General features: G+C 43.5%; 1 protein-coding gene across 5 annotated transcripts in view; it reads left to right on the top strand.

Annotated features, from left to right (window-relative positions):
- The first annotated feature begins 534 nt into the window (after positions 1-534).
- Positions 535-26,952, top strand: part of Dtnbp1 (dystrobrevin binding protein 1) — a 122,042-nt gene continuing 95,624 nt past the window's right edge. For 3 of the 5 annotated variants that reach the window (XM_076573254.1, XM_042278407.2, XM_006972829.4), the window contains exons 1-5: positions 535-688; positions 11,798-11,851; positions 12,429-12,479; positions 19,495-19,555; positions 24,311-24,443. In XM_076573254.1, coding sequence (XP_076429369.1) covers positions 633-688; positions 11,798-11,851; positions 12,429-12,479; positions 19,495-19,555; positions 24,311-24,443 — 355 coding nt within the window. In that variant the 5' untranslated portion in view covers positions 535-632. Of the gene's footprint in view, positions 689-11,797; positions 11,852-12,428; positions 12,480-19,494; positions 19,556-24,310; positions 24,444-26,952 lie in introns of those variants that run through there. The other 2 variants (XM_076573253.1, XM_042278408.1) reach the window with 2 other exon arrangements.

Raw genomic sequence — 26,952 nt, 5'->3', positions numbered from 1 at the left:
TGGCTCAGTTGTAGAGCCTTAGTATCCAAGATACTGTGAGTTCGACCCCCGCCTAGGGACAGGGTGGGGTGTAACAAATGGTAACAACCTGGAGGTGTGAAGGGCACAGGAATTTGATGGGGTCGGTTAAAGATCTAGAGTGTGAAAAGCAAGGGTATGGAGACAGGTGATCAACACCAGGGACCGAATCCTTGACTCAGTGTTGCTACACAGGGAGGCTACCCAAGAGATTCCCGCAGCTCTCTTCCGACCCTCGAAAGCCAACCCTTCACTAGAGGGCGCGAGGGACGGAAATCATCTTTCCAAGATGCATTGGCGCTGCGGAGTTATCCCGGAGAAGGCCCGGCTCCAGCTTAGAAGCGCGCGGCCAGCCGGTTTCCCGCCGGGTCTGCGGAGAAGGCGAGCGCCTGGGCGAAGGCCCCGCCCCTTCAGCGCAGCGGGACTTCTCCCTGCGCGCTGCACTGCGGCTGCGCGGGCCGGGCGCGCGCGGAGGGGGCGGGGACGCGGAAGGCGCGGCGGCTGCGGTGCCGGCCGAGAGTCGGCGGAGGGGCGGGGGCGCCCAACGGCGGCGTCGGGGGGCGGCGGCGGCGGCGGCGGCGGCGGCGGCGGGAGGCCTGAAGGGAGGGGACGCGATGCTGGAGACCCTGCGCGAGCGGCTGCTGAGCGTGCAGCAGGATTTCACCTCCGGGTGAGTACGCGGTGGGCGACCCAGAGGGCCGCGGGGCTGCCGTCGGCTCGGCGCGCCCGGGCGCCGCGGAGACCACGAACTTGCCAGCGTCCCGGCGGCGGCACCGAGTCCCTTTGGCCCCGAGTGGCGCGGACGGGATGCCCCCCTCCCCGGTCGCGGGGCAGCGGTGCTTGGCTGGCCAGGACGGTCACGTGAGGGGCCGTGCCCTCCGCATTGGGAGCCCGCGGGCCTACCCGGGACAGGACCCCCCCGGGACCCGCCTGACCCTCCGGTTTCAGTTCCGACACGCTCGGCCCGAGCCTTGGCCAGGCTGGCCCGCCTCTTCTGCTGCCGTCTCTGCCTTTGCCCTGGTTTAACGCCGGGTTGGAGGAGCTGGGCCAGAGGAACGGAACTGGGTCGAAACTGTTCAGACCGGAGTTGCCCAAACTTTGGCCGCCCCGGGGAACCTTTCGCAATCTCCAGGCTCTGGCCTCTCGGAGCTCCAGTTAAGCCGGAATGTCAGGGAAGGGGTCATTAAAGGATTCCCCAGGTGATTCCGATGTGCTGCAAAGTCTGGGAACGTGACTGGATGCCAGGCTGCCTAAGCAGGGTTTTACCATTTAACCTGACTACAAGTTACCCCAGTCTCTTGTCTCGACGACTGTAAAATGATAGTGATGCTGCTTATCTCATAAACTTATTGGGACTGTTAGTAACTGTTAAATAAACAGGCAGTAAGCACTGTTTGTAGGTTTTTAGTATTTAATTCATTTACAACTTGTATTGCTTTACGAAAAGTGTCACCTTTATAAAGGATCTGACATATCTTTGGTTTGTTCGGTTTTTTTTGTTTTGTTTTGATACAGTGTCTTATACAGTAGCCCAGATTGGCTTTGAACTGCTGGGAATACTCCTGCGTCGGTGCTGGGATTCCAGGAATCCACCACCATGACCTGATGGTCTGTCATGTGTTTGGAAGAGTGTTCACAATGTGAGGACACCTTAGTCACGATGCTACTTTAATAATTAATGGGAAAAGCGTTAGCTGATCTCTCATCTCGTGGAACAAAAATGTTTATACTGTTTGCCTGTTGAATAGTAACAAACTGGCCAACATTTGAAAGCTTCCAATATAAATAAAGCATTTTACTGACAATTTTAGCTTTGTGTTCTAGTCAATATTAATTATGTGTGCCTAAGGAATTAGTCAGTGGTAATTGTTATTGCATGCTTGTATTTTTAAACTATAAATTTAGGAAAAGTAACCTCCTTTTTTTAATGTAAATTTAAAAAACTTTAGTGTATTGCTATAAAAATAGCCTCCTTGTAGCCTGAGAGTGGCCATGACTAAACCCCCCTTGAATACCCTTCTGTTACTACTTCAGGGAATTTTGATGGCTTAGCAGTCCCTTTTTGTAGTTGCTAGGATCGGACATCACATGGTTGTCTCAGAACCCATTCTTATGTTTGATATTTGCTTCGAGGGTTTATTGCTAATTATTCTAATTAGGAATGTGGACTCTGGACTGCACAGGCCCACGCTGCCTTCTGAGATCTGGAGAGCTTTAAAAGTTTAGAGTTTATTTAGGGACAGGATCTGAGGGTAGGTATGTGATCAGGACCCCCTGGAAAGTGATGCCATAGCCTGGAGGCAGGTTTAGAGTTAGATCATCCTGAGAAAGTTTTGTTCCTTGTCGGTTCTTATGTCTCAGCTAACTTTCTGCACAGGTTACTTAGCAGACAGGCCAGCAGACCCTGCACCATTATCCTGTTACCTGGCAGGGAAATAACACTCTTCAAATCATGTGTGTCTGCCAGTGAAAAGGTAGCTCTAACTGCTGATATTAACTTTGTTCATTTCCTCAATTTCCTACAGTTTTTTGAGGGAAAATCAAAACAAAACAAAACCCCATCTTTCTGAGTCTCTCATATTCCTGCTTGAGAACCACCTGTTCTGTTTTACATACTTGGCCATTTCGGCCTTGGCTAAGAAATTAAGCACAATACACATTTCTGTGGTAATAAGCACTGAGAGATTCCTTTGAAAGAGTTATGGCAGTCACCTCCCAAGACTATCATATTAAACCTGTTCCTGTAGGACCCTTGGTAAGTGGAGCCAGTGTTTGGCAGACAGAGCAGCTACCATCTGAAACAGTTTTGAATGCCCTGTACTCAGGTTTCCATTAATAGGTTTTCTGAGTTTGATATGTGCAGTGTTACTCCTAACAGTCAGCAGGGACAGTGACTCTCAAGTTTCCCTCATTGTCAGCTTCTGAAAACTCGTGAAGCTGGACTCTTAACTCCAGGCAAATTACCTTTTTAATTTTTTTTATGTGTATGTTTGTGTGTCTCTGTGTATGAATGTCATGTGTATGCAGGTGCCTGCAGAGGAGAGATGAGAGCGTGGAATCCCCTGGACCTGGAGTGACAGGCAGTAGTAAACAGCCATGTGGTTGCTGGGAACCAAACTTGAGTACTCGGGAAGAACAAATCCTCTTAACTGCTGAGACATCACTCCACTGCCTTCCCCGAAATAGGACTATTTTTATTGTTCTCCTAAGAGAATGACGCCTTAGTGACTAAATCATGCCCAACAAGGTCCTCCAAGACTCCTCTAAGCCAGGAAACTGCTATCATCTTGTGGATGTCATCAGTGTCCCAAGTGCGAAAGAATGAGCCTACCTGGGCTTGTTGAGTATTTATAGGACCCCTCCTCACATGAGTATCCAGCTGCTCCCTCCCGCCTGTTATACTCAGTGCTTCCTTAATTACACATGGCCTCCAGAGGGGGTTAGCAGGGGATAGCTAGAGGAGGGGAAGCCCTCATCTCTCCAGGGTAAAGGCTTTTTAGGTGCAGTCTGTTGGGGGAGATGCACCCACACTGCTCTAAGTAATGTCTCACCTGTGTTTTGTAAGGAAGCTCAATAAACTTGGTTCCCCAAAGTGTACTTTTTAGATATCATGTCTTGGTTTGTCCTTGGGACCCTGGGGGATAAGGGGCGGTAAACATTGTTTATGTCTTCCCCAAAGAAGGAAGTTTAATTACAAGAGACCACAATATCTACAATCCATTCATACTTAAGGGGAAATGCAGTGTACAGTCATAATTGTTACAGGACAAGAAAGAGATTACAGATGGTCTGGAGGAACCCAGGTTGTCCTTAGATTTTTAGCTTTTCTTTTTTTAGTACTGGGTGCCTTAGGATTTCTATTGCTGTGAAAAGACATCATGACCACAGCAACTCTTATAAAGGAAAACATTTAATTGGCATGGTTCACTTACAGTTCAGAGTTTAGTCCATTATCATTATGGTGGGAAGCAAGGCAGCGTGCAGGCAGACATGGTGCTGGAGCTGAGAGTCCTTATACCTTGATCCAAAGGCAACAGGAAGTGAGCTGAAACACTGGGTGTGGCTTGAGCATATATGAGGCATCAAAGCCCACCTCCACAGTGACACACTTCCTCCAACAAGACCATACCTATTCCAACAAGGCCACACTTCCCAATAGTGCCATTCCCTCTGGAGGCCATTTTCTTTCAAACCACCACATTCCACTCCCTGGCCCCCCAAAATGCATTCAGTCCAATTTGAAAAGTCCCCATAGTTTATAACTGTCTCAAACTTATTTAAAAGTCCAAAGTTCATAGTCTTTTCTGAAATTCATGCATTGTCTTAACTGTTATCCTCTGTAAAATCAAAATAAGAAAACAGATCACATTCTTACAACATATATCCTGTAGGGAAGGGAACATAGTGAGGAAATACTGGACCAAAGCAAGACTGAAAACCAGCTGGGTCAACTCCAAACTCTGTATCTCCATGTCTGATGTCAAAATGCTCTTCAGATCTGCAGCTCCTTTGAGCTTTGTTGACTGCAACATACTTCTTCTCTTTGGCTGGTTCCTCTCCCTGTTAGCATCTCTCCTGGGCAGGTATCCTTTGGCTCTGGCATCTCCAACATCTTGGAGTCTCCAAGGCAATCCAGACTTCAACTTCACAGTTTCACACAATGGCCGCTCTAGGCCTCCATTTAGGGACATCCCTGACACATGCCTGGCCTCAGCAGCTTTTCTTTGTCTTGGAGGCAAATTCCACAGCCCCTTTCTTCTGTCCTTAACTCCAGAACCACCTGGCCAAAGCTGTCAAGTTCTGCTTGCTGGGGCTGGAACATGGCCCCTTGTTCAATTACATCTTCGACTTTTTTTTTGATGGTTCCCTTCACTGCCTAAGCTTGGATGTCGTGAAATTGGATCTGTAGTCCAGATTGGCCTTGAACTTGGTGATCTTTCAATTATATCTTCATTAGCTTTCTGTTTTTGATGATTTCCTTCACTGCCCAAGCTTGGCTGTTCTGGAATGTGCTCTGTAGACCAGGCTGGCCTTGAAAGGGAAAAATCAGTAGCCATCTTGAGAGACGCTTCCCCTACCCCTCCTCCAAAGGTATTTGCTGACCAGCAGTTTTAAAAGTGACCAGAAGTTCAACTTATAAGGCTGGGACAATAAATCTATGTATCCTGGACTTGGCAAAACAAGATATGGGGAGTAATGGGCTCAACTGACACTCAGAGAAGAGTAGGACTGGAACAATGAATCTGAATGTATATATCCTGGGTTCAGCAAAAGCAGGACATAGGGAGTAAAAATTTATGTCTCTGCAGATACCCTGAATCCTGTCAGCCATCAGTAACCTCATGCTTATAGTTCAGCCAGTAACTTCAAAGAACTACTTCACCCCTAGCCCCTCATCCAATCCCAAGCTGCATGTAAACCTTTTCTATATAAACCCCTTCAAGTGAGTGCTCGGGGCCGTTGTCCTCCACCCGCTGTGTCAGATGTTGGATTGCAGACCAAGCTTGCTTGTTTTGTTATTAAAAACCTGTGTGCTTGCCGGGCGGTGGTGGCGCACGCCTTTAATCCCAGCACTAGGGAGGCAGAGCCAGGCGGATCTCCGTGAGTTCGAGGCCAGCCTGGGCTACCAAGTGAGCTCCAGGAAAGGCGCAAAGCTACGCAGAGAAACCCTGTCTCGAAAAACCAAAAAAAAAAAAAAAAAAAAAAACCTGTGTGCTCCCATCGGATGTTGGCTCTGTGGTGGTCTTGCTTGGGGGACTTGCGACCTGGGCACAACATCTCAAACTCAGAGATCTACCAGCCTCTGCCTTCCCAGTGCTGGAGTTAAAGGTGTGTGCTACCACACCAGGCTCTAAGCTTTTCTTCAATTCCTTCTCTCAACTTGTAAATTTAGTTGGGTAGGATTTTGCCCTGAGGTCACCACTCCATTCTGTTTATCTCTTTGAATACAGGACTTAGCTCCTTTTCTTCTCAATTTTTTTCCTTGCTCAGCTTGTTCTTTTTCATTATATATGTTTATTAGAGTTAACACTAGTAACTGATAAGTATTTTGAATCCCCAGTATTAGGTTTCTCCACTGATGCAATAAGCCAGATCAAGTTGTATTAAAAGTAAAGGACCAGGTTTAATCTGAGCAAAGCATTCCTGGGTGAACCGTGGTGGGGAGTTGGGGGAAAGGAGAAGAAATCACCTGGCAGGTCTATAAACAGGAGCTTAAATACCCTGTAGGCACAGTCTTGAGCAACTCTGCAGCAGGAGCCACCATTTGATGGGCTTTCTGAAGGCCAGGGTTTGGAGAGGGAGGGCTAAGGCTGAGCTTCCAGTGGAAGAGTAGCCACACAATAGATTCTGTACTAGGCTGTTTTGATATTTCTGCTTCCAAGGGAATTAATCCAAAACTCTTTACTTTAGCCTCAGGCAAACTTTTAAGACAAGGGCAAAAAGCAGTCACATTATTTACCAAAATATCACAAGAACAATTTCTAGGCAACATACTCAAATTCTCCTGTGAAACCTCTTGAGCCAGTCCCCCACAGTTCAAATCACTCTTAGCACCACTGTCTTCCATGCTCCTACTGGTATGGCCCATTAAGCAGAGCTTAAAGCATTCCACTGCTTTCCTAACCCAAACTCCCCAAGTCCACATTCCTCCAAACAAAAGCATGGTCAGGCCTATCATAGCAATACCCCAGTCCCTGGTACCAACTTCTGTCTTAGGGTTTCTATTGCTGTGAAGAGACACCATGACCACGGCAACTGTTATAAAGGAAAACATTTAATTGGGGTGGCTCACTTTCAGTTCAGAGGTTTAATCCATTATCATCATGGCAGGAAGCCTAGCAGCATGCAGGCAGACATGGTCCTGGAGAAGGAGCTGAGGATTCTTACATATTGACCCACAGGCAACAGGAAGTGGTCTAAGACACTGGGTGTGGCTTGAGCATATATGAGACCTTAAAGCCTGCCTCCAAAGTGACACACTTCCTCTAACCAGACCATACCTGCTCCAATGAGGCCACACCTAACAGTGCCACTCCCTTTGGGGGCCATTTCCTTTCAATCCACCACATGCGGAATAGAACCCAGTGCTTCACACATGCCAGGCAAGTGCCTTACTGCTGAGCATCATCCCCAGTCCCTTGTGATCTTTCCTCATAAACTTTTATCCATTGTACCAGCACCAGCACAAACCTAGTGTTGGGATTATATCATGTTCTTTTCCCCTAAGTGGTTAGCAGGCAAACCTAAGAGCCTTGGAGCTGGAGGACATTGACTGGGTCTTTTTCCTTGAGTTCTGTTTTCATTTGACTTGGTTCTTGGAGTCAGTGTAGAGGTTCCTGTAGAACATGGTTTTTGTTTGTTTGTGTATTTTTTAGACTGGATTAGCTCTGTGGAGAAACTATTGGAAGTACATACTTTGCATCTGCTATTTTTTTTTAACTTTTGAGTAGTTATGAACAAAAGCATAGGTTATTAGGTATGTAAAGCTCTTCAGGGAGCTGAAACACAAATTCCCTGAAGGTTTATGGTTGTATATTACAAGCTCGTGACCACTGCCCCCAACTCCTCTTGTTCAGTATCTTCATTCTTTTCTCCTCTTCTGTAATTTTAAATTGTGCAAAGAAGAGTATCTAATAATGTAACTTAGAGTGTGACCTCTAGGCAAAACTTTGCTCAAGATGTTGACCTTTCTAGAATTTCTTCATTTCCTTATTTTTTTAGGTTCTGGGAATGGAACCCAGGACTTCGTGGTAGGCAAACAACCTGTCATTAAGTTACTCCTTCAGCCAACAGGCCCTTCCTTCTTTCCTGTGTATAAGTAGTGTGTGTATGTGTGTGCAGGTGCATGTACCCATGTGTGTACAGACAATAGTTAGTACCAAGTGCCTTTCTCTTTTGCTTCCTACCTTTAATTTTTTTTTTCAGATATACTTATTTTGTTTTATGTGTGTGTTTGCTTGCATGTATGTATATGCAAAGTGCCGTTTTTCATAGATGCTTTAAAAAGGTTTGAGAGGCCATATGCTCAGTTTTGTATAATATACACCAGGAATATATATTGTATATTGAGCTGGATCTGGCAGCTACCAAAGTTACAGAAGCAGTTTCTGCCCTGGTGGTAATGAAAAGCAGAGTGTAATGACCTGAATGTTAAAAGACACTAATGATGTGCTTTGTGAGCCCAGAGTCCTTGATTTGGGTGCATTCACTGAAGGCTTCTAAGTGGGCTTTGAAGGATAAGGATGGATTATTACAGGTTTCAGTAAAGATACTGGAGAAATGAAAGCTATTATAGGAGATGTAGCTGGGAAGGAAGTTCAGGGCCTGGGAATAGAGAATTTTTCACGCCTTGCTTAATCTATCAAAAGATTTGTCCTGTGCTTGCTTTGTGTCAGGCCTATTCTAGGTACTGGGGCCATAGCACAGAACACCCAGACTAGTGTCAGGAGGCAGACCATCTAGAAGATCAGAGCTGTTGTGGCTAACAGATTGAGGGATGGGCCTACATGAATTTTTGTGTTTGGGATTAGGGATGGCGAGCAGAGAAGTTATGCTTGTAAGTGTGGGCCAGGTAGGAGATGATGAGTGCTGGCAGATATTTAGAAGAGGAACGATGTGACAGGCAGTGGTTGAGCTTGTCAGCAGTGAAAAGTGAAATGAAAAGTTGTAGAACTTGTGAATGTTGATTTGTAATAGCTTGGATAAGAGATGGCATTATACCAACATGAAGGACTAAGAAGGGACTTGAGGGGAAAGGAGCAGTTGACAGGGATTTTGTGAAGTAGCCCTTGAGATCCGAGGAGCTCTTGGGAATTGAAGGTACCCTCAGGAGAGGGGTCAGAACTGAAGCAGTGTGTTTGGGGTCCATTAGGGCAGAGGCGGTTTGAAAATATTTTCCCTTTTTTGAGTCTGTGCCACTTTGGTGTGCATTGCTGAGGCCGTAGAGTTTAAAGGGTCATATACACTTTTAAATGTGATAGTTTTGCTTTGAGATCCCCCCACCCACCCCAGTGTCTGTCAGTCTGTGTCTGTCTCTCTGTCTGTGCCACATACAGAATAAGAGATATGTAAACATAATAAATTGGATTTTGATTTGTGAACAGAATTTAAAGTTGGAATAGCAGAAGGTTGAACGTAGTTTAAAGACTTGTGTTTTATGACCAAATATGCTGGCTTGCAGGTTTTGTAGTTTTTCAAAGCAACCATCATCCCTTTTCCTACTACCTTGTAGACAAGGTGGGAATTGATGGGCGTGCAAATGAAATGCTGTCCATACAACCCAATGCAGTTGAGCCAGCTAGCAGATCTGTCAGTAGTACCCGGGGAAGCTCTGTAGTATTCCACCCCGGCTCAGTAATGAGCATAGCTTGTTGATCTGTGTGTGGTTTGTGTCCATGTTGGTGTGGTGTGAATGAGTGCTTACGGGGACTGGAGGGCTGTGCTGTGTGGGTGTGAATGAGTGCTTATGGGGGCCGGAGGGCCGTGCTGGAGTTTTGCTTGAATTACTTTACACCTTGTTTTGTTTTTTGAGACAGGGTCTCTCACTGAACTTGGGGCTCATCAGTTCCACTAGGCTGGCTAGCCTGTAGGCTCCAGGGATCTGTCTGTCTTCGTTTCTGCAGTGCTAGAATTATAGATGCTTTCCCTGCTTTCCCATGGATTCTGGGGATCTGAATTCAGGCCCTCAGGCTTGTCTTGATGGAGTTTGTCAACTAAGTCATCCCAGCCACCTCATTCCTCTTTCATCAAGTAATAATCATACTTTTTATTTGAGTTAGTCTGAAGTTTCTCAGAATGCCCCCCAGATCATATTAGAAGTTTTATTTAAATCTTGGCAAATCTATGTGGTTGGATATAATACTATTTTATATTTGAGGAAACTTGGGAATTCATCTGGATCAGTATTTCCTTCCCAGTGTCCATGACATTAGGGAATATGAAATAGACTTTATTAAGTTTACAGCTCAAGATTTGTGTGAGAAATGTAAGTTGTCTCCATGTGGAAATGCTACACTAGGGGTGTTCCTAGAAAAGAACTGATTGCCTTTTTTCTTAAGAGGAAAAATATGTATATATTCAATTTCATATTTTTGTTTAAAAATAAAAATAATAGAGGCAGGTGTGGTGGTGCACACCTTCAATCCTAGTGCTCAGGAAGCAGAAGCAGAGGCAGGTGGATCTCTAAGGTTGAGGCCAGGCTAGTCTATATAATGAGTTCCATGACAGCCAGAGCTGCACAGTTAGACAGTATCTTGAAAACAAACAAAAAGAACTTAAAAAAGAAAAGAATAATAGTGGTTGTAACCTCACATCTTTTTCTTCATTAAATTTTCTTAACTCCTTCTTGTCCTCTTGCATTTTATTCTAAATTTTGGTACATTGATATTTTTTTGAGAATGTATGATGAGAAAAGAATATTTAAAGACTTTATTGTTAGAAAAAAAATTTTTGAGACAAGATCTCAGGCTGGCCTTGAACACTTAATCATCCTACCTTAGCTTCCCTGACTGCTGAGGTTCTAGACACGTGCTTCCGTGTCTAGTTTAAAACCATTTGTTAAAGTGAAAGCTTCAAACATACACAAAAATAGAGCAGTGACCTGAGCCCCGTGTATCTCCATCAACAACCTGCAAATGTTGACGGCTGTGTCTCTCCTGTCGTGGTCAGCCCTGCCCGGGTCCGCTGCACCTCTCACGGGGCAGTCAGCCCTGCCCGGGTCCGCTGCACCTCTCACGGGGCATTCAGCCCTGCCCGGGTCCGCTGCTCCTCTGACGGGGCATTCAGCCCTACCCGGGTCCGCTGCTCCTCTGACGGGGCATTCAGCCCTGCCCGGGTCCGCTGCTCCTCTCACGGGGCAGTCAGCCCTGCCCGGGTCCGCTGCACCTCTCACGGGGCAGTCAGCCCTGCCCGGGTCCGCTGCTCCTCTCACGGGGCAGTCAGCCCTGCCCGGGTCCGCTGCTCCTCTCACGGGGCAGTCAGCCCTGCCCGGGTCCGCTGCAACTCTGACGGGGCAGTCGTTTATTCACTGGCATAGACATTACACAGATGTGCTGCCACAGTCATGACTAGGAAAATTAACACTAATTCATTGATATTATCAGTTACTCAGTCTGTAATCACATTCCCTTGCTCCTTAGAAATGCCTTTTTACAGCTGATTGTCCAAATCCAGATCAAATAAGTTCCACACATTACATTTGGTTAAAGATCAATTTTTGGAACAGATGGTTATTAAGGAGCCACATGGAGAAGCTCTTATTGAATCTTACAGCGCTTTTATTTTCAGTTCTTTGTAATGATCTCTCTTTACCTTTTATCCCAGATTTGTTGTTTTTTTCTTGTATGGGGGAGGCAGAAAAGTTGGTATGTTGAATTTAAGAAATTAACGGGTACTTTCATGCAGCACCTTCCATGCAGTGTGTAAACGTCATCCTGCCTGAGTGGGGCCCACTGCTCTGTCTGACAGTCTCACGATGGCCATATCCGGATCGTCACAACCTAATGCCGGCCGGCCGGCCTGAGATTGCAGTGCAAATGGTAGAACATGGCTGTAAAAACACCCTCCTTGGCTTCTACTTGTGGAAGGTGCTTCCGGGACAGCTAGAGCTTTATGGAATTTCTTAAACTCAGCTAGAGAGATGTACAAATTATTTTTGTATTAAACAGATTGTTGATTTTTTTGAGCATTGCAGTTTTGGAGGTGAGGTGTGGGCTGAAGCCCCTGTGGGGTTGAAAATGTTGACTTGTTAAAAATGTATTTTATATTTGTTAATTTATAGGCTGAAGACTTTAAGTGACAGATCGAGAGAAGCAAAAGGAAAAAGCAAACCCAGGTGAGCTCAAGCCAGGAGCTTAGTCTGCATAACTTTAAAACATGCCTGCATAATTTTATGTGCACTACTTGCATGCAGGTGTCCACAGAGGCCAGAAGAGGGTGCCAAATCCCTTGGAATTGGCATTATAAGCAATTGTGAGCTGCTTGATGTGGGTACTGAGAACTGAACCTGGATCCTCTGCAAGAATAGTGTGAGCCATCTCTCCAGCCTCTTCATTAGTGGTTTTAATCTTTTTTCCCTTTCAAATCATGTATATAATTGTATACATGATTTAAAAGAAAACATGTAAGATGTTTTGTCTACATGTATATCAACCACAGAGGCAAGCAGAGATTGTTGGGTTCCCTGGAACTGGAGTTGCACACAGTTGTGAGCTGCCGTGTGGGTTCTGGGAATGGAACCCAGGTCTTCTGGAAGAACAGCCAGTGCTCTTAACAGCTGAGCCAGTATTCCAGCCCCTTATTAGTGGCTTTAAAATTATTTATATAATAATTGACAAAACTGGAATCCTTACAATGGTTTTTTTAAAGTTGACTGAATCTGCAGCAGTTCTAATGAGTGTTTCTCTTGTTAGGAGTGCTCCATACTTAGCGAAGTACTCCGCTGGACTGGAATTACTTAGCAGGTAAATATTTTCCTTTAGAGAAGAGTTGTACTTTTAATTTTTGTTCAAAAATGCTTTACAGTTTTACAGATAAAACCTTAAAACAGCACAATTTTCTGCTAGTGTAAAGACTGGATATTGCCTACTTCTTTTCCTTGAAGGCATCTACTCTCAGCCCTCAGAACAAGGCCATTCAGATTTGGACAGATAATCACTGTTGTTTTTACTTGTGGATGATTCCAAAGTAGAGAACTCAATTTGTTTTTGTTTTTGTTCCTTTTTTAAAAGACAGGATCTTATGTAGCCCAGGCTAGAACCATGTTCTGTGTCGTGGATGACCACTGAACTTTCTGGTCCTCCTGCCTCTAATTGAGTGCTGGGATTACAGGCATGTGCTACCAAGTCTGTTTTATGTGGTGCTAGGGATCAAATGCAGGACTTTGTGCATTTTAGGAATGCACTCTTGTGAATCTTATATCACTTATTTCCCAACCCATTTCTGTTGACATGATAATAAGATGTGCTCTTCTCAGACATGCAACAAAAGAAAACACATTGATAAGTTGGACATAGTCAAAATTAAGCTTTTTTTTTTTTTCTTTTCTTTTTCTTTTTTTTGGTCTCAGCACCACCAATAAAGCTAAACAAAAAACCCCAGGAGAAGAAAATATTTGCATATTGTTTGACTGATAGAGTAACATCCATAGTATGTAAAAGAACATTTATAACTCAGCAACAAAAATGTAGTCCAGTGAAGATACAAAAGATCTGAACAGACTTCTCAGAGTGGAGGTGCATAGATGGCCCATAAGAACATGGGAAGTGCTCAGTATTATTATCGTTAGAGAAATGCAGTAAGAACTGCACTCAGATGCCACTTTGTGGACGTTAGCATCTCCATCCAGAAAGATGTACCATACCAAGTGTGCCAAGGGCCTGTGCGGGTTAACATCCCCTCCTCCCTGAGATAGGGTCTCTCTACATAGCTCTGGTTGTCCTAGAACTCCCTATGTAGACCAGGCTGGCCTTGAACTCACAGGGATTTGCCTGCTTCTACATCCTGAGTTGCTGGAATTAAAGATGTGTGCCTCTACTCCATCTTTATGCATTCTTGGTGGACATGTAAAATGATGCAACCACTTTGGAAAATAGTTTCATAGTCTCTCAGAAATTTAGATATAGAATTATTACATAAAACAGCAGTTTAACTCCAAGAAAATTAAAAATATGTTGAGTTAGGTGTGATAGCACATGCCTGTAATCCCAGCACTTAGATGCCAAGGCAGGAAGATCATGAATGAGTTTGAGGCCAGCCTGTCTATATAGTGAGAATCAATCAATCAATCTCTCTCTCTCTCTCTCTCTCTCTCTCTCTCTCTCTCTCTCTCTCTCTCTCTCTGTTCCTCCTCTGACTCTCTCTCTGTATGTATTTATATTTATATCTTTATCTGCATCTACATAAAACTTGTACCCGAACCTTGAAATATGTGTAGTAGTTGTATTCATAACTAAAAAGTGGAAGCAAATGTCCATCAATGAAGTATCTGTATAATAAAGTATTATTTGGCCACGAAAATGAAAGACTGATACATTAAACATGGATGAAAACTTAAAGGATCCGGCACACAGGCACATGTTTGTCAGTCTACCTATGTAAAAGCTCCAGAAGAGACAAACTATGGGGACAAAAGATCAGTGATCACCAGTGTGTGGAGGGCAGTGCAGAGCAGGTATAACCGCCGGTAGGCAGGGATGAGGTTTCTTTTTACAGTGGGGAAATGTTTTAGAGGTAATGTAATTGTAGAATCTTGTGAATGTATTGAAAACTACTACCGAATACACTTAAAAGTGTGAATTTTATAGTGTGTCCGCTATACCAAGGATGTGTGTTCTTTATGTTAGTGAAGTTCTCTGACATGAGACCTGGTGGGTGTGTGCAGGGGTGGCAGCTTCTTTTCCTGATCTGTATTCATTTCTTCTCATCAGTAGCCTGTGTTTATAGTTCGTAATTGAATTTTTTTCCCTGTAGTTGCTAAATCTAGAGAGCTTTCTCTACTTTGTTTGAGATTACAAATGTATGTTTATTTGGTGCTAATTTCCTGCTTGTGTTTGTTATGTGAGGGGCATAAGTGAACCTGAAAGTTTGTATATTTACATTCAAGCACACTTGTGCTAGTAGGCCTGGATTTAGGGTCTTATGCCAGGCAAGCACTCTAACACTATAGCCTGAAGGTTTCTCGGTCCTGCCGGGCCCTGCAGTCAGGACGAGTCTCTCCCACCCATGTCCCACGGCTGCTTATAAAATAATCACACAGAGGCTTATATTAATTACAAACTGTATGGCCATGGCCTATGGCTCAATTTTCTTGCTAGCTAGCTCTTATAACTAAACTTAGCCCATTTCTATTAATCTATATGTTGCTACATGTTCCATGGCTTTACCTGTATGCTATTACATGCTGCTCCCTGGATGGTGGGATGGCATCTCCTCTGCCTTTCTCTTTCTGTCTCTCTCCTAGATTTCCTGCCTGCCTCTAAGCTGCCTTGCCATAGGCCAAGCAGCTTTATTTATCAACCAGTCAGAGCAACACATATTGACAGTATACAAAAAGATATCCCACAGCATAACACTGAGCTATGCGTCCAACCTGTTTCAACAATTCCTACATATCTGTGGTTGCTCTTGACTATTTCAGTCTACTCTTTAAGTGGCTGGCATCTAATTTAAAAAAAGAAAAAGAAAAGAAATGATGGGAGACTGAAACCAGATGCTAGCCTTTTAAATCTGCTAAAAGTGTCTTTGGCATGAACTGTGAGGGATGTGCAGTAGTGGCTTTCTCTGTGCCTGCAGCCTCCCTGAGCAGAAGCAATACCCAGTGGCTAGAGCACAGATCTCTAATAGCCACAAGAGAGGTTTCTCATTACCTGCACTTCAAGGAACGAGTACCGTGGCCGCAGCTGTGGGGCCTGGGGATACGGGCATGGGTAGCTGCTGCTCTAATGAAAGAGGCTGGGGTTTCCCGTCCAGGCCTTCCCCTGCAGACAGCACGCCATCAGAGTGGTTTCCTCAGAAGGCTTGTGTCAGTGTAGTTGGGGTCTAGGTGGGGAGACAGACTCCTTGCACTTCTTATTTTTTCCATCTGTCTTCTCTGTCCTCCAGACCATAGCTCTGTGTGTGTATTCGGAGGTCAGAGCTTAAGCTCAGGTGTTCCTTGGTGCCTGCCTGATTATTTTGAGACAGGGTAGGTCCCTGGCCTGGAACTTGCCAGTAGGCTAAACCAGCTGGCCACTGAGCCCCAGGGTCTGCCTAATTCCTTCTACACAGTGCAGGGATTGTAAGTGGCCACTGTGGGACTGACCTCTCTCTCTCTGCAGTGTCATAGGTTTTTAAGAATCAGTCTCCCAAATCCTTAGAGCTCAAACGCTTTATAAAGCAGTTTGCCTTGTCCAGCACAGAAGGTAATTGTTTACATGTTAATCTGCCTATGGTCTCTTCCACTAGTTGATCTAGAATACATGTGTTCAGTCATTATTTGAATGAATTACTGCATTATGGGTGTGGGGTTTTTTCCTTCATTTTTCCATTATTGACTTAAAGAAATATGAGAGCAAAAAATTTGAATGAATTTTATAGCCAGGGTCTTCACCTCACTAAAATGTGGTGAAGTCATGCATGTATTCAAAGTGACTTCCTGGGGACTTTGTACATGGGTGTCTAATGTTTGCTCTGAGAGACTGTCTTCCTTCAAAGCCTGTGGATGTGTCCGTAAGGACACTGTCTTGAATTGAGATCAGAAGACATGCCATGCCCACTCTGAGTGGCACCATTCACCTGGCAGTGGAGTGAATTTTTAAAATGGTAACTGACAGCTAAGACCCAGGAAAGGCTCAGTAGTATGTCTTTGTAGTCTTTGTAATGGATTGTCTTCCGTTCTTCAGCAGTGCCCAATAACACAGTAGCCTCATAGTAGAGAACTGAATAGTTGGGCATGGTCTAGAATCACCTGGGGAAGAAGTCTCAGTGAGGAGGGATTGTCTAGATTAGGCCTGTGGGCATTGGTCTGTGGGGGTCATTGTCTTGGTTATGTCAGTTGATGTGGTTGACACCATTGCCCTGGTAGGGAATCTTAGATTGTGTAAGTGGAAAAGGAAGCTGAGCACCTACTTTTTGTTTATTGCTGTTGGCGCCTGACTTTGGATGCAGTGTGACTAGCTGCTTCAAATTTACTTTGTTCAGATAACAACTTTGAACTATAGTCTTGACTTCCTCAAAATGGTGGGCTGTAACCTGGAGTTGTGAACTAATAAACTCTGCCCTGGGAGTTGCTGTTATCAAGTGTTTTATCATAGCAGCAGAAAGAGAAATTAGGCCTTGGGTGAGTCTCTGTTATTATTTAGGGAATGAGTCAGCAGAAAAGTGACTGATGCAGTTTGTGTGAGGGTGACACTAAACGGTGATGAGAAAAGCCTGTGTACACTAGGGGACGAGGAGCTGGGAGGAGGGATCTGCAGTTTAAATGGCAAGCAGCGTTTAATTTGCTCTTTTCTGTTGATTGAGAAAGGGATGGTCAGTCTGCGATTTGAAATTAGTGTGATCAAGCCGGGCGGTGGTGGCGCACGCCTTTAATCCCAGCACTCGGGAGGCAGAGCCAGGTGGATTTCTGTGAGTTCGAGGCCAGCCTGGGCTACCAAGTGAGATCCAGGAAAGGCGCAAAGCTACACGGAGAAACGCTGTCTCGAAAAACCAAAAAAAAAAAGAAAAAAGAAAAAAAAGAAATTAGTGTGATCTTTCCTGTACTTGGCAGACATTTAGTAAGTCCTCTGTGTTAATTCCTGAGACAACAGAGTTGGAAAAGTATAATTCTTCTTGGCAACTCTGGTGCCTGACAGTGCCTGGCGTTCCATAACTGCTTGCTGATTTTAATTGATTCTTACAGTTAGAAGCCCCAGAGAAGAAACGTCGAGCTTTCTGTTAGTTGGCGATGCCGGTAGGAGTCCGCTGATGAGGTGACACTGTGCAGTGCTTTTCATTACACGGAGATGCTTGTAACAGTCGTTGGGAGTATCCGATTGGCTTTCCTGTCTAAATTCAACAGAAGAGTATCTCTAAAACTATAAAGAGAGGCACCACGAATTCACGAAATATGTATGTCTAGTCAGGTAATAACTTTGATAGAATTTTCTATAAGATGGAAAATCAAGTTTTCTGTCAATAGCCATATAGGTAATATTATGTTCAGAAATTATATTTTAAGCCTTTTTATTTTGAGGGCTAGATGGCAGAGCAGGTTCTTACTTTGTCAGTCTGGCGACCTGAGTCTGGTTCCCAGAACCCATGGAAAGGTAGAAAGAAAACCAGCTCCACAAAGTGTCATGGCATATGCACCCATTATGCATGCCCACACACAATAATAACAGTAGTAACAATTAAAATTGGAATTTTTATTTTGAGATGATTTTAGCTTTATGAAAATACTACAAAATTAGCAAGAATTTCCCCCAGTGTTAGCATTTTGTATAACCAGAGTACGATGATCAAAACAGGAAATTAATGTTGCTAACTATATTGCTACCAACAAATTATTCAGATTTTATCAACTACTGGTACCCCTTTTTTCTGTATCTAGGACCATGCATATTTAGTTGGTATGCTGCCTCCTTTTCTGTAGCAAGTCTTTCTCTGTTCCACCAGCCAGCTCCCAAATAATGACACGGAGACTTCTTGTTAATTATGAAAGCTTAGCCTGTAGCTTAGGCTTGTTCCTAACCAGCTCTTATAACTTAATTCAAGCAATATTTTTATTAATCTACATTCTACCACATGGCTTTACCTCTGTCCCATCTTGCACCTCCCATATCCTCTTTGTGTCTGGCTGGCAACTCTGCCTTTCTTCCTCCCAGAGTCCTCTCTGTCCCTGGAAGTACCACCTAATCTCTTCCTTAGCCATTGACTGTTCAGCTTTTTATTACACCAGTCATCACAGTGTACAAATATCCCACAACACTTTTCCTTTAGTCTGCAATAAGAAATGAGGTTCGTGACCTTGATGCTGTTGAAACCAGTCAGTTATATTGCAAACTGTCCATCTCCTCTTTCCTCCTGCCTTTCCACCAAAAACACCAAAGTAACTGTGTATCCTAGTGCGTCGTGGTAGGAGACAGATGATGTGGATGACTTATTGTGGCTGATATTAATCTTGGTCACTTGTTAAAGTATCTGCCTCGTTTCTTTTGTCTGTCTTCCTGAGCATTCAGTAGTGAGGACTTTTGAGACTGTATGGATACCCTGTTTCTCTTCAGTTTATATCCATTAGGAGTCTTCCTTGACGATTCTTTCTCTTGTGTTTTCCCAATAATGAGCCTGTGTCTTTCATGATTTCTTTAAATCTCCTGTAAAGAAAAGTTTTTCTGGACTGGAGAGAGATGACTTAGTGGTTAAAAGCACTTGTTCTTACAGAGAACCCATGTTGAACTCTCAGCACCCACATGGCAGCTCACAGATGTCTGTAACTCCAGTTACAGTGCCCTCCTTCGTCCTCCTTGGGCACCAGGCACATATGTGGTGCACAGACACATGTGCAGGCAAACGCTCACAGATAAAAGAAAATAATTTAAAGTTTTATAACTAGGGATGGTGTTGTCCTCACCTGTAATTCCAGCCCTTGGTATGCAGAGACAGGAATTACTGCGTGTTTGAGGCCAGCTTGGTCTATATAGCAAGCCCTGCGCTAGCCAGTTCTACATATTGAGACCTTTCTCCAAAAAAAAAAAAAAAAAGAAAGGAAAAAGAAAAAGAAAGAAAAAAATTTTTTTCTCTTTTCCATTAAAATAAAAATTTCCATTAAAAACAAAAATTCAACTGTTTGTGTGATCTGGGTCTCTGGGTATTTTATTCTTCAAGTTGCCTCTATGCTCTTGTGACATGTGGCATTATTTTTGGGTTCTTTTCTGCAGCCTTAATATATTATAAACTTACCTAGATACGTTTTGTTTTCTTTCAATGTCTGTTTACATTTCAATTCTCTTGCATTTTTAGGTATGAGGATATGTGGGCTGCACTTCACAGAAGAGCGAAGGAATGTGCAGACGCTGGAGAGGTAGTTTGCCGATCTTCCTTCCCCTTTGGCAGATTTCCCCTTTTCCATGCTAAATGCCAGGTCCAGGCCAGAGTCAAAGGCCTGGTTGGTTCCTTGGTTTTACAATATTGAAAGGAGAGGCTGGAGCCACCTACAGCCCTGAGCACTGGGTACTGTGTACCACTGAGGAATCATTGCTCACTGTGGGTATAGAAGTGAGTGTGCAAAGATAGGAAGGCCGTGAACGGTTTGTCCTGTTATAAAACTGAAGATTTTTAAAATTACACACACGTGTGTATAATGAGTTCTTTAACGTGCACTAATAAGCCTGTAAGAACTAAGGGAATCCCAAGGGGAAAAGGGAACTGAAGTCACAGCGGTTATAAAAAAGCAGGCAGCTTTGTTCACGTGTGCTGGTCCCGGGACACTTGCCCTGCTCTTTGACCTTTGCAGTGGCCACACCCCCTGGTGAAAGGTTAAACCAGGGAGAACCAGGGAAACCTGACAGTCTGCAGAACTTTGGGAAAGCTGCTTTCCTTCCCGGGTTTGTTACCATGTTTCATCTTCACATAGTTTAGGGTTCTGAGTTGTTTCCTGTATGCACACAAACCCCTCAGTTAAAAAATGGAAGTCACTTTATCTTTTGATACCCAGCAAATCCCCCATAGATGAGAATATACACTAAAATCCCTCAGATTCTCAGATTAATTTAAGACTCCCTCCTCCTCCTCTTCTTCCTCCTCTTCCTCCTCTTCCTCCTCTTCCAAAATAACATAAGCTATTCAAAGTTTGAGTCACCAGAAGCAAAGATGACCTCTGAGTCATCCTGAAATACAGTACCAGCTTTAAGGATGAACATTTGAGCCAGGGGTAGTGGTGGACACTTGTAATTAATCCCAGCATTTGAGAGGTTGAAGCAGGAGGATTGTTCTAATCTTGAGCTTAGCCTTGGCTACATAGAGAGTTCCAGGCTAGCCTGAGTTATACAAAATAAGACTGTGTCAGAAACATAAAAACAAACCAACCAAACAAAAGACCTTCTTGGCGATGTGTCTTTGGATTTACAAATGTGTGAATGAATGTCTTTTTTACTGTTGCTAAATGTGCGTTTGTCAGGCCTGCTCCTGACAAAACAATAACTTGATCAGGGAGTGTCCATCTCACAGGGCAGGTAGATAGACTTATGGGCAGTTCAGGCTTGTTCGAGAAATTATTTTATACTTATTTCTAGAGCACGGTCTTTAAAAAAATGTATTATTAGTTTATGTGTATGTGTTTTGCCTGTATATATGTGTGTATACCGCATGTGTTCCTGGTGCTGTGAAGGCCAGAAGGGGGCGTTGGTTCCTCTGGTGCTGGAGTGCATTTGTGAGCTGCCATGTGGATGCTGGGAATTGAACCCGCCTCCACTAGAAGAGCAGCCAGTGCTCTTAACTGCTGAGCCATCTCTCCAGCCCTTAGAGCAGAGTCTTCCCGTGTGGTCTATCTCTAAAGCAAACAGCTGTGGTCAGTGGTAATTGGTGGTTTAAACTTTGTCTAAGCAGTTGGGTTTTTTATTTTGTTTTTCTACCTCCCTCCTCAACAATCTACAGCTGAGTAGTTAAAAATGACTTAAGGGTTAGGCTTCCGTGGTGGTTTTCCAAAGCTAGACTTGTAGTGTTTGCTTTTGATTCCTGTTATGGTGAAAGAGTTGCTTGCCTTCATAGTGAACTCTTTAAGATTCATGGTTTTATTTAGCAGTTTGATGTGTGCAGTAAGCTAAGTGAGACTTTCACTTCTCTGCTCGGGGTGCATTTCCTGTGCCTGGGGTACAGGAAAATTCTCTTTCTCATCTTTGGTGCATTAATCTGTTTTAATCTTAATATAAACAACCTATTCTCTGTCTTTTCTTTATCTTGTTGCGGAGCATTTGATTGGGGAACTGTGTTCATCTCATTGTAGGCCAGGAGTACGACCCAAAGAAAGAGCCTGGGATTCTAAAATCCTTTGAAAGACATGCTCACAGTGGCTTAGTTTTCTCATGTTCAGCCCCATCTACTGAGTGTTCCACTGTCTCTCAACTACCCCATATAAGCCATTAGCATTGGAACACACAAGGTAGAGTTTAAATAAGATACCATATCTAAATTACTTAACACAGAGTCTAGCCTATAGCAAGTGCTCAAAATGTGTTCGTATCATTTATATAACTGTGATTTCTGACAGTCGTTCAGCCTCTCATTCTGTTAGATTAAAATACTGGAGTGCACTCTGCTATATTCTTCTGACACATATACCTCTTAACATTCTAAATGCAGAATATAAGTTTTAGTTTTGTGTAAAGTGTGAATTAAAGAAGCCATTATTAAGCCTTAATATCTAAATATACTATACTTTTATTTTTGGTAAGGAATGGTCAATATTTAAGACTTATTTATTTTAGACTTGTAGAGTTATCTAATAAACCAAGGCAAGATTTATAATGCTTTAAAAAGATTATGCCATGTACCAGGCAAAATATTTCAACTTCTTAAGTCAGTCCTGTGAATTTTGTGTCGTTTTGCTTTTTAAAGTCTGTGTTTTGCCTGTATATATGTGTGTAAAATCTGAAGCTGAGCTAATTTGAGAGACCTGACACCAAAGTATGCCCAAGAGGACAAGGTTTTCTTTCCTGTCTGTTTATTGTTGCGTTTCCCGCGCATGACACAGGGCCCAGCAGGAAAGGTAGTCAGGGAGGGGCTGGTAGACAGGATGGTCAGGGGGAGCTGCTTGAATAGTAGAAATGAATTTTGTAGACACAGATCCTTGTTTCAAACATGTTTTCCTTATTGTAGCGCAGCTTGTTAGTATTATTCAGTAATTTTTAAGATTTATTTTAATTTTTTATGCAAAGCTTTTTAAACTATAAATAAAACTACTTTTATTCATGTGTCTGATGCTTGAGTAGAGGTCAGAAGACAGCTTTAGAGTCAGTTCTCTCCTCTGGCCGTGTGGTCCCGGGGATCTAACTCAGGTTAGCAGGCATGGCGTGGCCGTCATCTCCACCCAGCCAGCCGTTTCTCCTGCCCTGCTTTGTTTTTGATTGGTGTAGGCATGAGTGCCTGTGTGGGGTGAGTTCAGCTGCCCCTGGACGCCAGAGAGGGCATTAGATTCCCCTAAAGCTAGAGTTACAGGCAGTAATGAGCCTCCAGATGTGGGTGCTGGGCACCAAGCTCATGTCCTCTGCAAGAGCAGTATGAGCTCCTAACTGCCAAGCATCTCTCCAGCCCCTTAGTCAGAATTTTTAAAGCTACTTTTAGAAATTTTTAATGAAAACTGTTGGCATTGGCACTTTGAAATATACGAAATTAATGAAGCTAAGCATGGCTAGCTTCACATAACCTGTGATCTCACCTGTTCAGGAGCTAAGTCAGGAATTCCTGAGCCCCTGGGCTTGAGTCCAACCTTGGTGACATAGTGAGACCAGCATCTCTATGGATGAAGAAGCACAGTTTATGTAAAACCTGGTGTCACCTTCCCAGCACTGCTTAGGGATGTGGTTACCCCCTCAGTGTGTGCTGGAGAGCAATGGGGAGATGTGCATTCCTGCTGTATTGGTGTGTGCAGTGACACACACCTATAATCCCGGCACTCCCACTTAGAGGCAAAGGTAGAAAGGCTGATTGCTGTAATTTGTGGACCATCCTGGTACATAGCAAGTTCCGGGCCATCCTTGGCTGTATATTGAGATCCAGTCTAAATTTTATAAAAAAAAAAAAAAAAAAAAGTAAACAAATAGCAATCTGCCACCACATACAATGAATTTTCTGCCTTATTTTAATAGAGTTTTCCTCTAAAATTCTTACTTGTTTTATTCATATTCTGCCTCTTGAAGAATCTTAATGTTGGGAAATATAAACTATTCTCTTTTTAAAAAAATAATTTAACTGTGAACTTAGTATTTTGCATATAAAATTCAAATTTGTTTCTTAGATTTGTAGTAGATTTTACAGTCTTTATTTTTATTGTTCAGAGAATATTTCACATAGTTCTAGCTTATTTGGGTCATGTTTTAAAAGCCGACTTCTTCCTTGTTCCTCTGACTTATTCTTGCCCCTTTTCTCCTGGCTTTCTAAGACTAAAACAGAATGCCTGTCATTATGTTTAGTCTCCAGAAAGATGCTGGCATTGCCATGGCTAGTCCAGAGTCTCAGACCTTCTGCACCTCAGTTCTTCCTTGTTAACCTCAAGCTTTCCTCCTTTTCTGGAGTTGGTCAGTTGCCTCAGTAATTCCTCCTGTACAGAACCATTTTCCTTGCTTCATGTAGGAAATGTTCTATTTGAATATGAGTTGGTTGTAGGGTAGTCAGAATGTATTAGGGAATTTTCCCATTGAAAGGCTTTTATAAAGCAAGTAATTACCTGTAAATCATGTTTTTTGTTTGTTTCTGTGTGTTCTGTTTTTGTCAGTAGTTTGTGTTTGTGTTTTTTTGTCTTTTTTTTAGATGTGAATTTTCCAATGAACAGTATTCTTAAAAGTAAAGTGCACTTAGAAGTAATCAGCTCACTTTTGAGCTTTTCTTTTTCTGGTTAAGATCCCTCATACAGCAGCAGTTTGAGGTTTGTTTTACAGAATATTGAGTTGCTGCTTTTCTAAGAAACAAAGAAAACAAAATGACATTGTCTTGAGTAGTAGCACGTAACTGCCATCTGTGACCATGGAGGGTTACTAACGACAAACTGGCTGGGCCTCTGCACACTAACTGTAACTTTTATTGAGATGTGGTTTCTCTGAGCCCCTACTGGTCTGTGTTGCAGCTGGTGGACAGCGAGGTGGTCATGCTCTCTGCCCACTGGGAGAAGAAGAGGGCCAGCCTCTCCGAGCTGCAGGAGCAGTTGCAGCAGCTGCCGGCTCTCCTCCAGGACTTGGAGTCCTTGATGGCAAGCCTGGGTAAGTGTGATGTGTGAGTGATCTGGGTAAGTGTGATGTGTGAGTGATCTGGGTAAGTGTGATGTGTGAGTGATCTGGGTAAGTGTGATGTGTGCGTGACCTGGGTAAGTGTGATGTGTGAGTGAAAGCAGTTTCAACAAGGACTTGCTGTCATTTCAAAGCTTTCTAAGAATTCATCAAATTCTTAGCTAACACTTTAAAAAAAATAGTGCATTCTTACTGTCATAGTTTGATTATACAGAAAATATATTGAAATTCATTTCTAAAATTTATCACTAATACTTTCTGCCTCCATTCAGCTAAGTACATAATTTTGTTTTTCTTGATCTTTTTGTGTGTGCATATGCCTGTGTGTGCCCACATTTTTATATACAGGTGCTTATGTACATGGAGGATAGGGGACAACCAGGATGTTATTCCTTGGGAGCTATTGGGGTATTTTGTTTTGGAGACGGTGTTGCATACCTTTAATCCCAGCCCTCAGGAGGCAGAGGCAGGCAGATCTCTGAGTTCGAGGCCAGCCTGGTCTACAGAGTGAGTTCAGGACAGCCAGAGCTACACAGAGAAACATTGTCTTTAAAAAAAAAAAAGAACCAAACCAAAAGAAAGAGAGAAAAAGAGACGGTCACTGTGATGTGGGGTTCACTGATGAGGCCAGCCAGTGGGCCCCAGGGATCTGCCTGTCTGCCTCCTGAGTGCTGTGGTTAGAAGCAAACTACCATGTTTGGCATTTTACATAGATACGGGGATCCAGCTCAGGCCCAGTCCTCCTGCTGAAGCTGTAAGCATTTTACTGACCAAGTCATCTTCCCAGCCCTGTTGATTTGAAAGTAACTCAAGACAATCTTCATATAAAACAGTAGGTCTTTTGGTTTAAAAGTATAAGTAGAAAAATAAAAGGTTTTACAGTACCTTTGCCCTGACTGGAAAATGTACTCCAAACATTGCTTTTAAGGTTTAGGCTTTCAGAAATGCATGTCTTGTAGTATTTTTCCCCTTCAGATGATAGACATGTGATCAGATGAGTTCAGGTACCTGTTTGGCTGCATTTGAACTTTGTGGAAGTTCGTTTTTGTCATTTTTCATTTGGATGGGTTTATATTCAGAGAATTATCTATTGTATTTAATACATATACACTTGAGGATAATACTGTGGTTCACTGCTCTCAAAGGACAAAATTAGAACAATGTAAAGATTACAATTGGCTTTAACTTTTTAAATTCTAAATTGTAATTTAATTCTAAAATGGAACACCATTTGTTTCCTAATGGTTTTATAGATAGAAAAGAATGTAAGGAAATACAAACAAAAATCAAAGTGGAAGAGTCAGGGCCGGGACAGGGAGGCAGAACTTTGAATTGCCTTACTGGGTTTAGTGAGTGTACAAAACAACAGTTTATCATGTATTTCCAAACATGTGTCTTGTACTGTCTTCGTATTTGTGCCTCACTACTCTCATTCTGTCCCCCCTTCCCTTTCTGGGGAGAGAGGAAGGCAAAGTGCCACCTATTTCCTGTCATACGGGAAATCTATGTGTGACATGAAAGTGGAAGGGGACTGACCGTTGGATGTGGGTGAGGGTTACGCCAGAGGAAACATGGTCATGTTGAGGGCCGGGTCACCACCTCGCTTTCAGTTTGATTCTGTGGAATGGCAGCGCCAGTGACTGCTTAGTTTTGGACTGGTGTACGGAGCCAAGATCATGGCTCCTTTTCTAAGTTTTGATCCAGCACTGTTTTCTATGTAAGCTCAAGCGTGGAGGGCAGTGGGAAAGAGGAACTGCATGCACAGAAAATAAACTTCTTGAACTAATACCATCATCTAGTCTTAGAGAGACAAGGTGATCTTCCCTTCCTCTTTTCACTGTCCCGTCCTTTACAGCAGTCCTCAACAGATTGCCAGAGGGATTCACTAGTGAAACATGAAGTTTGGTGTCTGAATAGACAGAACCTACTTGGGATGCTGTTGCTGTGATTATTACCGTGTTGATCACCTACAAGATGTAGAGCTTCTTAGGGACTGTACGGAGACCATTTCCTTCTCCGAGAACACTGAACGGAGCCTTTACCGTCCCTGCCCTCTATGCAGAGAAACAAAGGCTGGGGGAGGCTGGATTGGCTCAGGGTCTCACAGTTAACATGAGATTAGCACACAGCAGCGCTCCGGGTGATGAGGCCGGAGGATGGGGGCTCTTGGTCAGAATTCAGGAACTGTGGTCTTCGTGTGGGGCTGAGTATTATTTCTGAAAGCATGGCACAGGAAAGAGCTTCTGAGGCTAAGGAGAAGTGTAGCACTTCTGTGGTCTGGAGCCCTCCCTCCACATTGCTCTGCTTCCGTTGGCGCTCAGTGAAGTTCACAATCCTAACTGTAGACACCGCCAGTCCTCACCGTTTCCTTTTCGCTTACCTGCTTGAATCTCCCCCAGTCACTTGGTTTTCATTGTTTTATATTTCTGTGTTGTATAGTTCCAGTGAGCCATCTTCTGAGCTCAACTTGACTCCCCCCACC

The sequence above is a fragment of the Peromyscus maniculatus genome, chromosome 5 (genome assembly GCF_049852395.1).
Source record: "Peromyscus maniculatus bairdii isolate BWxNUB_F1_BW_parent chromosome 5, HU_Pman_BW_mat_3.1, whole genome shotgun sequence".
Taxonomy (NCBI): Eukaryota; Metazoa; Chordata; class Mammalia; order Rodentia; family Cricetidae; genus Peromyscus; species Peromyscus maniculatus.
This window is presented reverse-complemented; position numbering and strand designations above follow the sequence as displayed.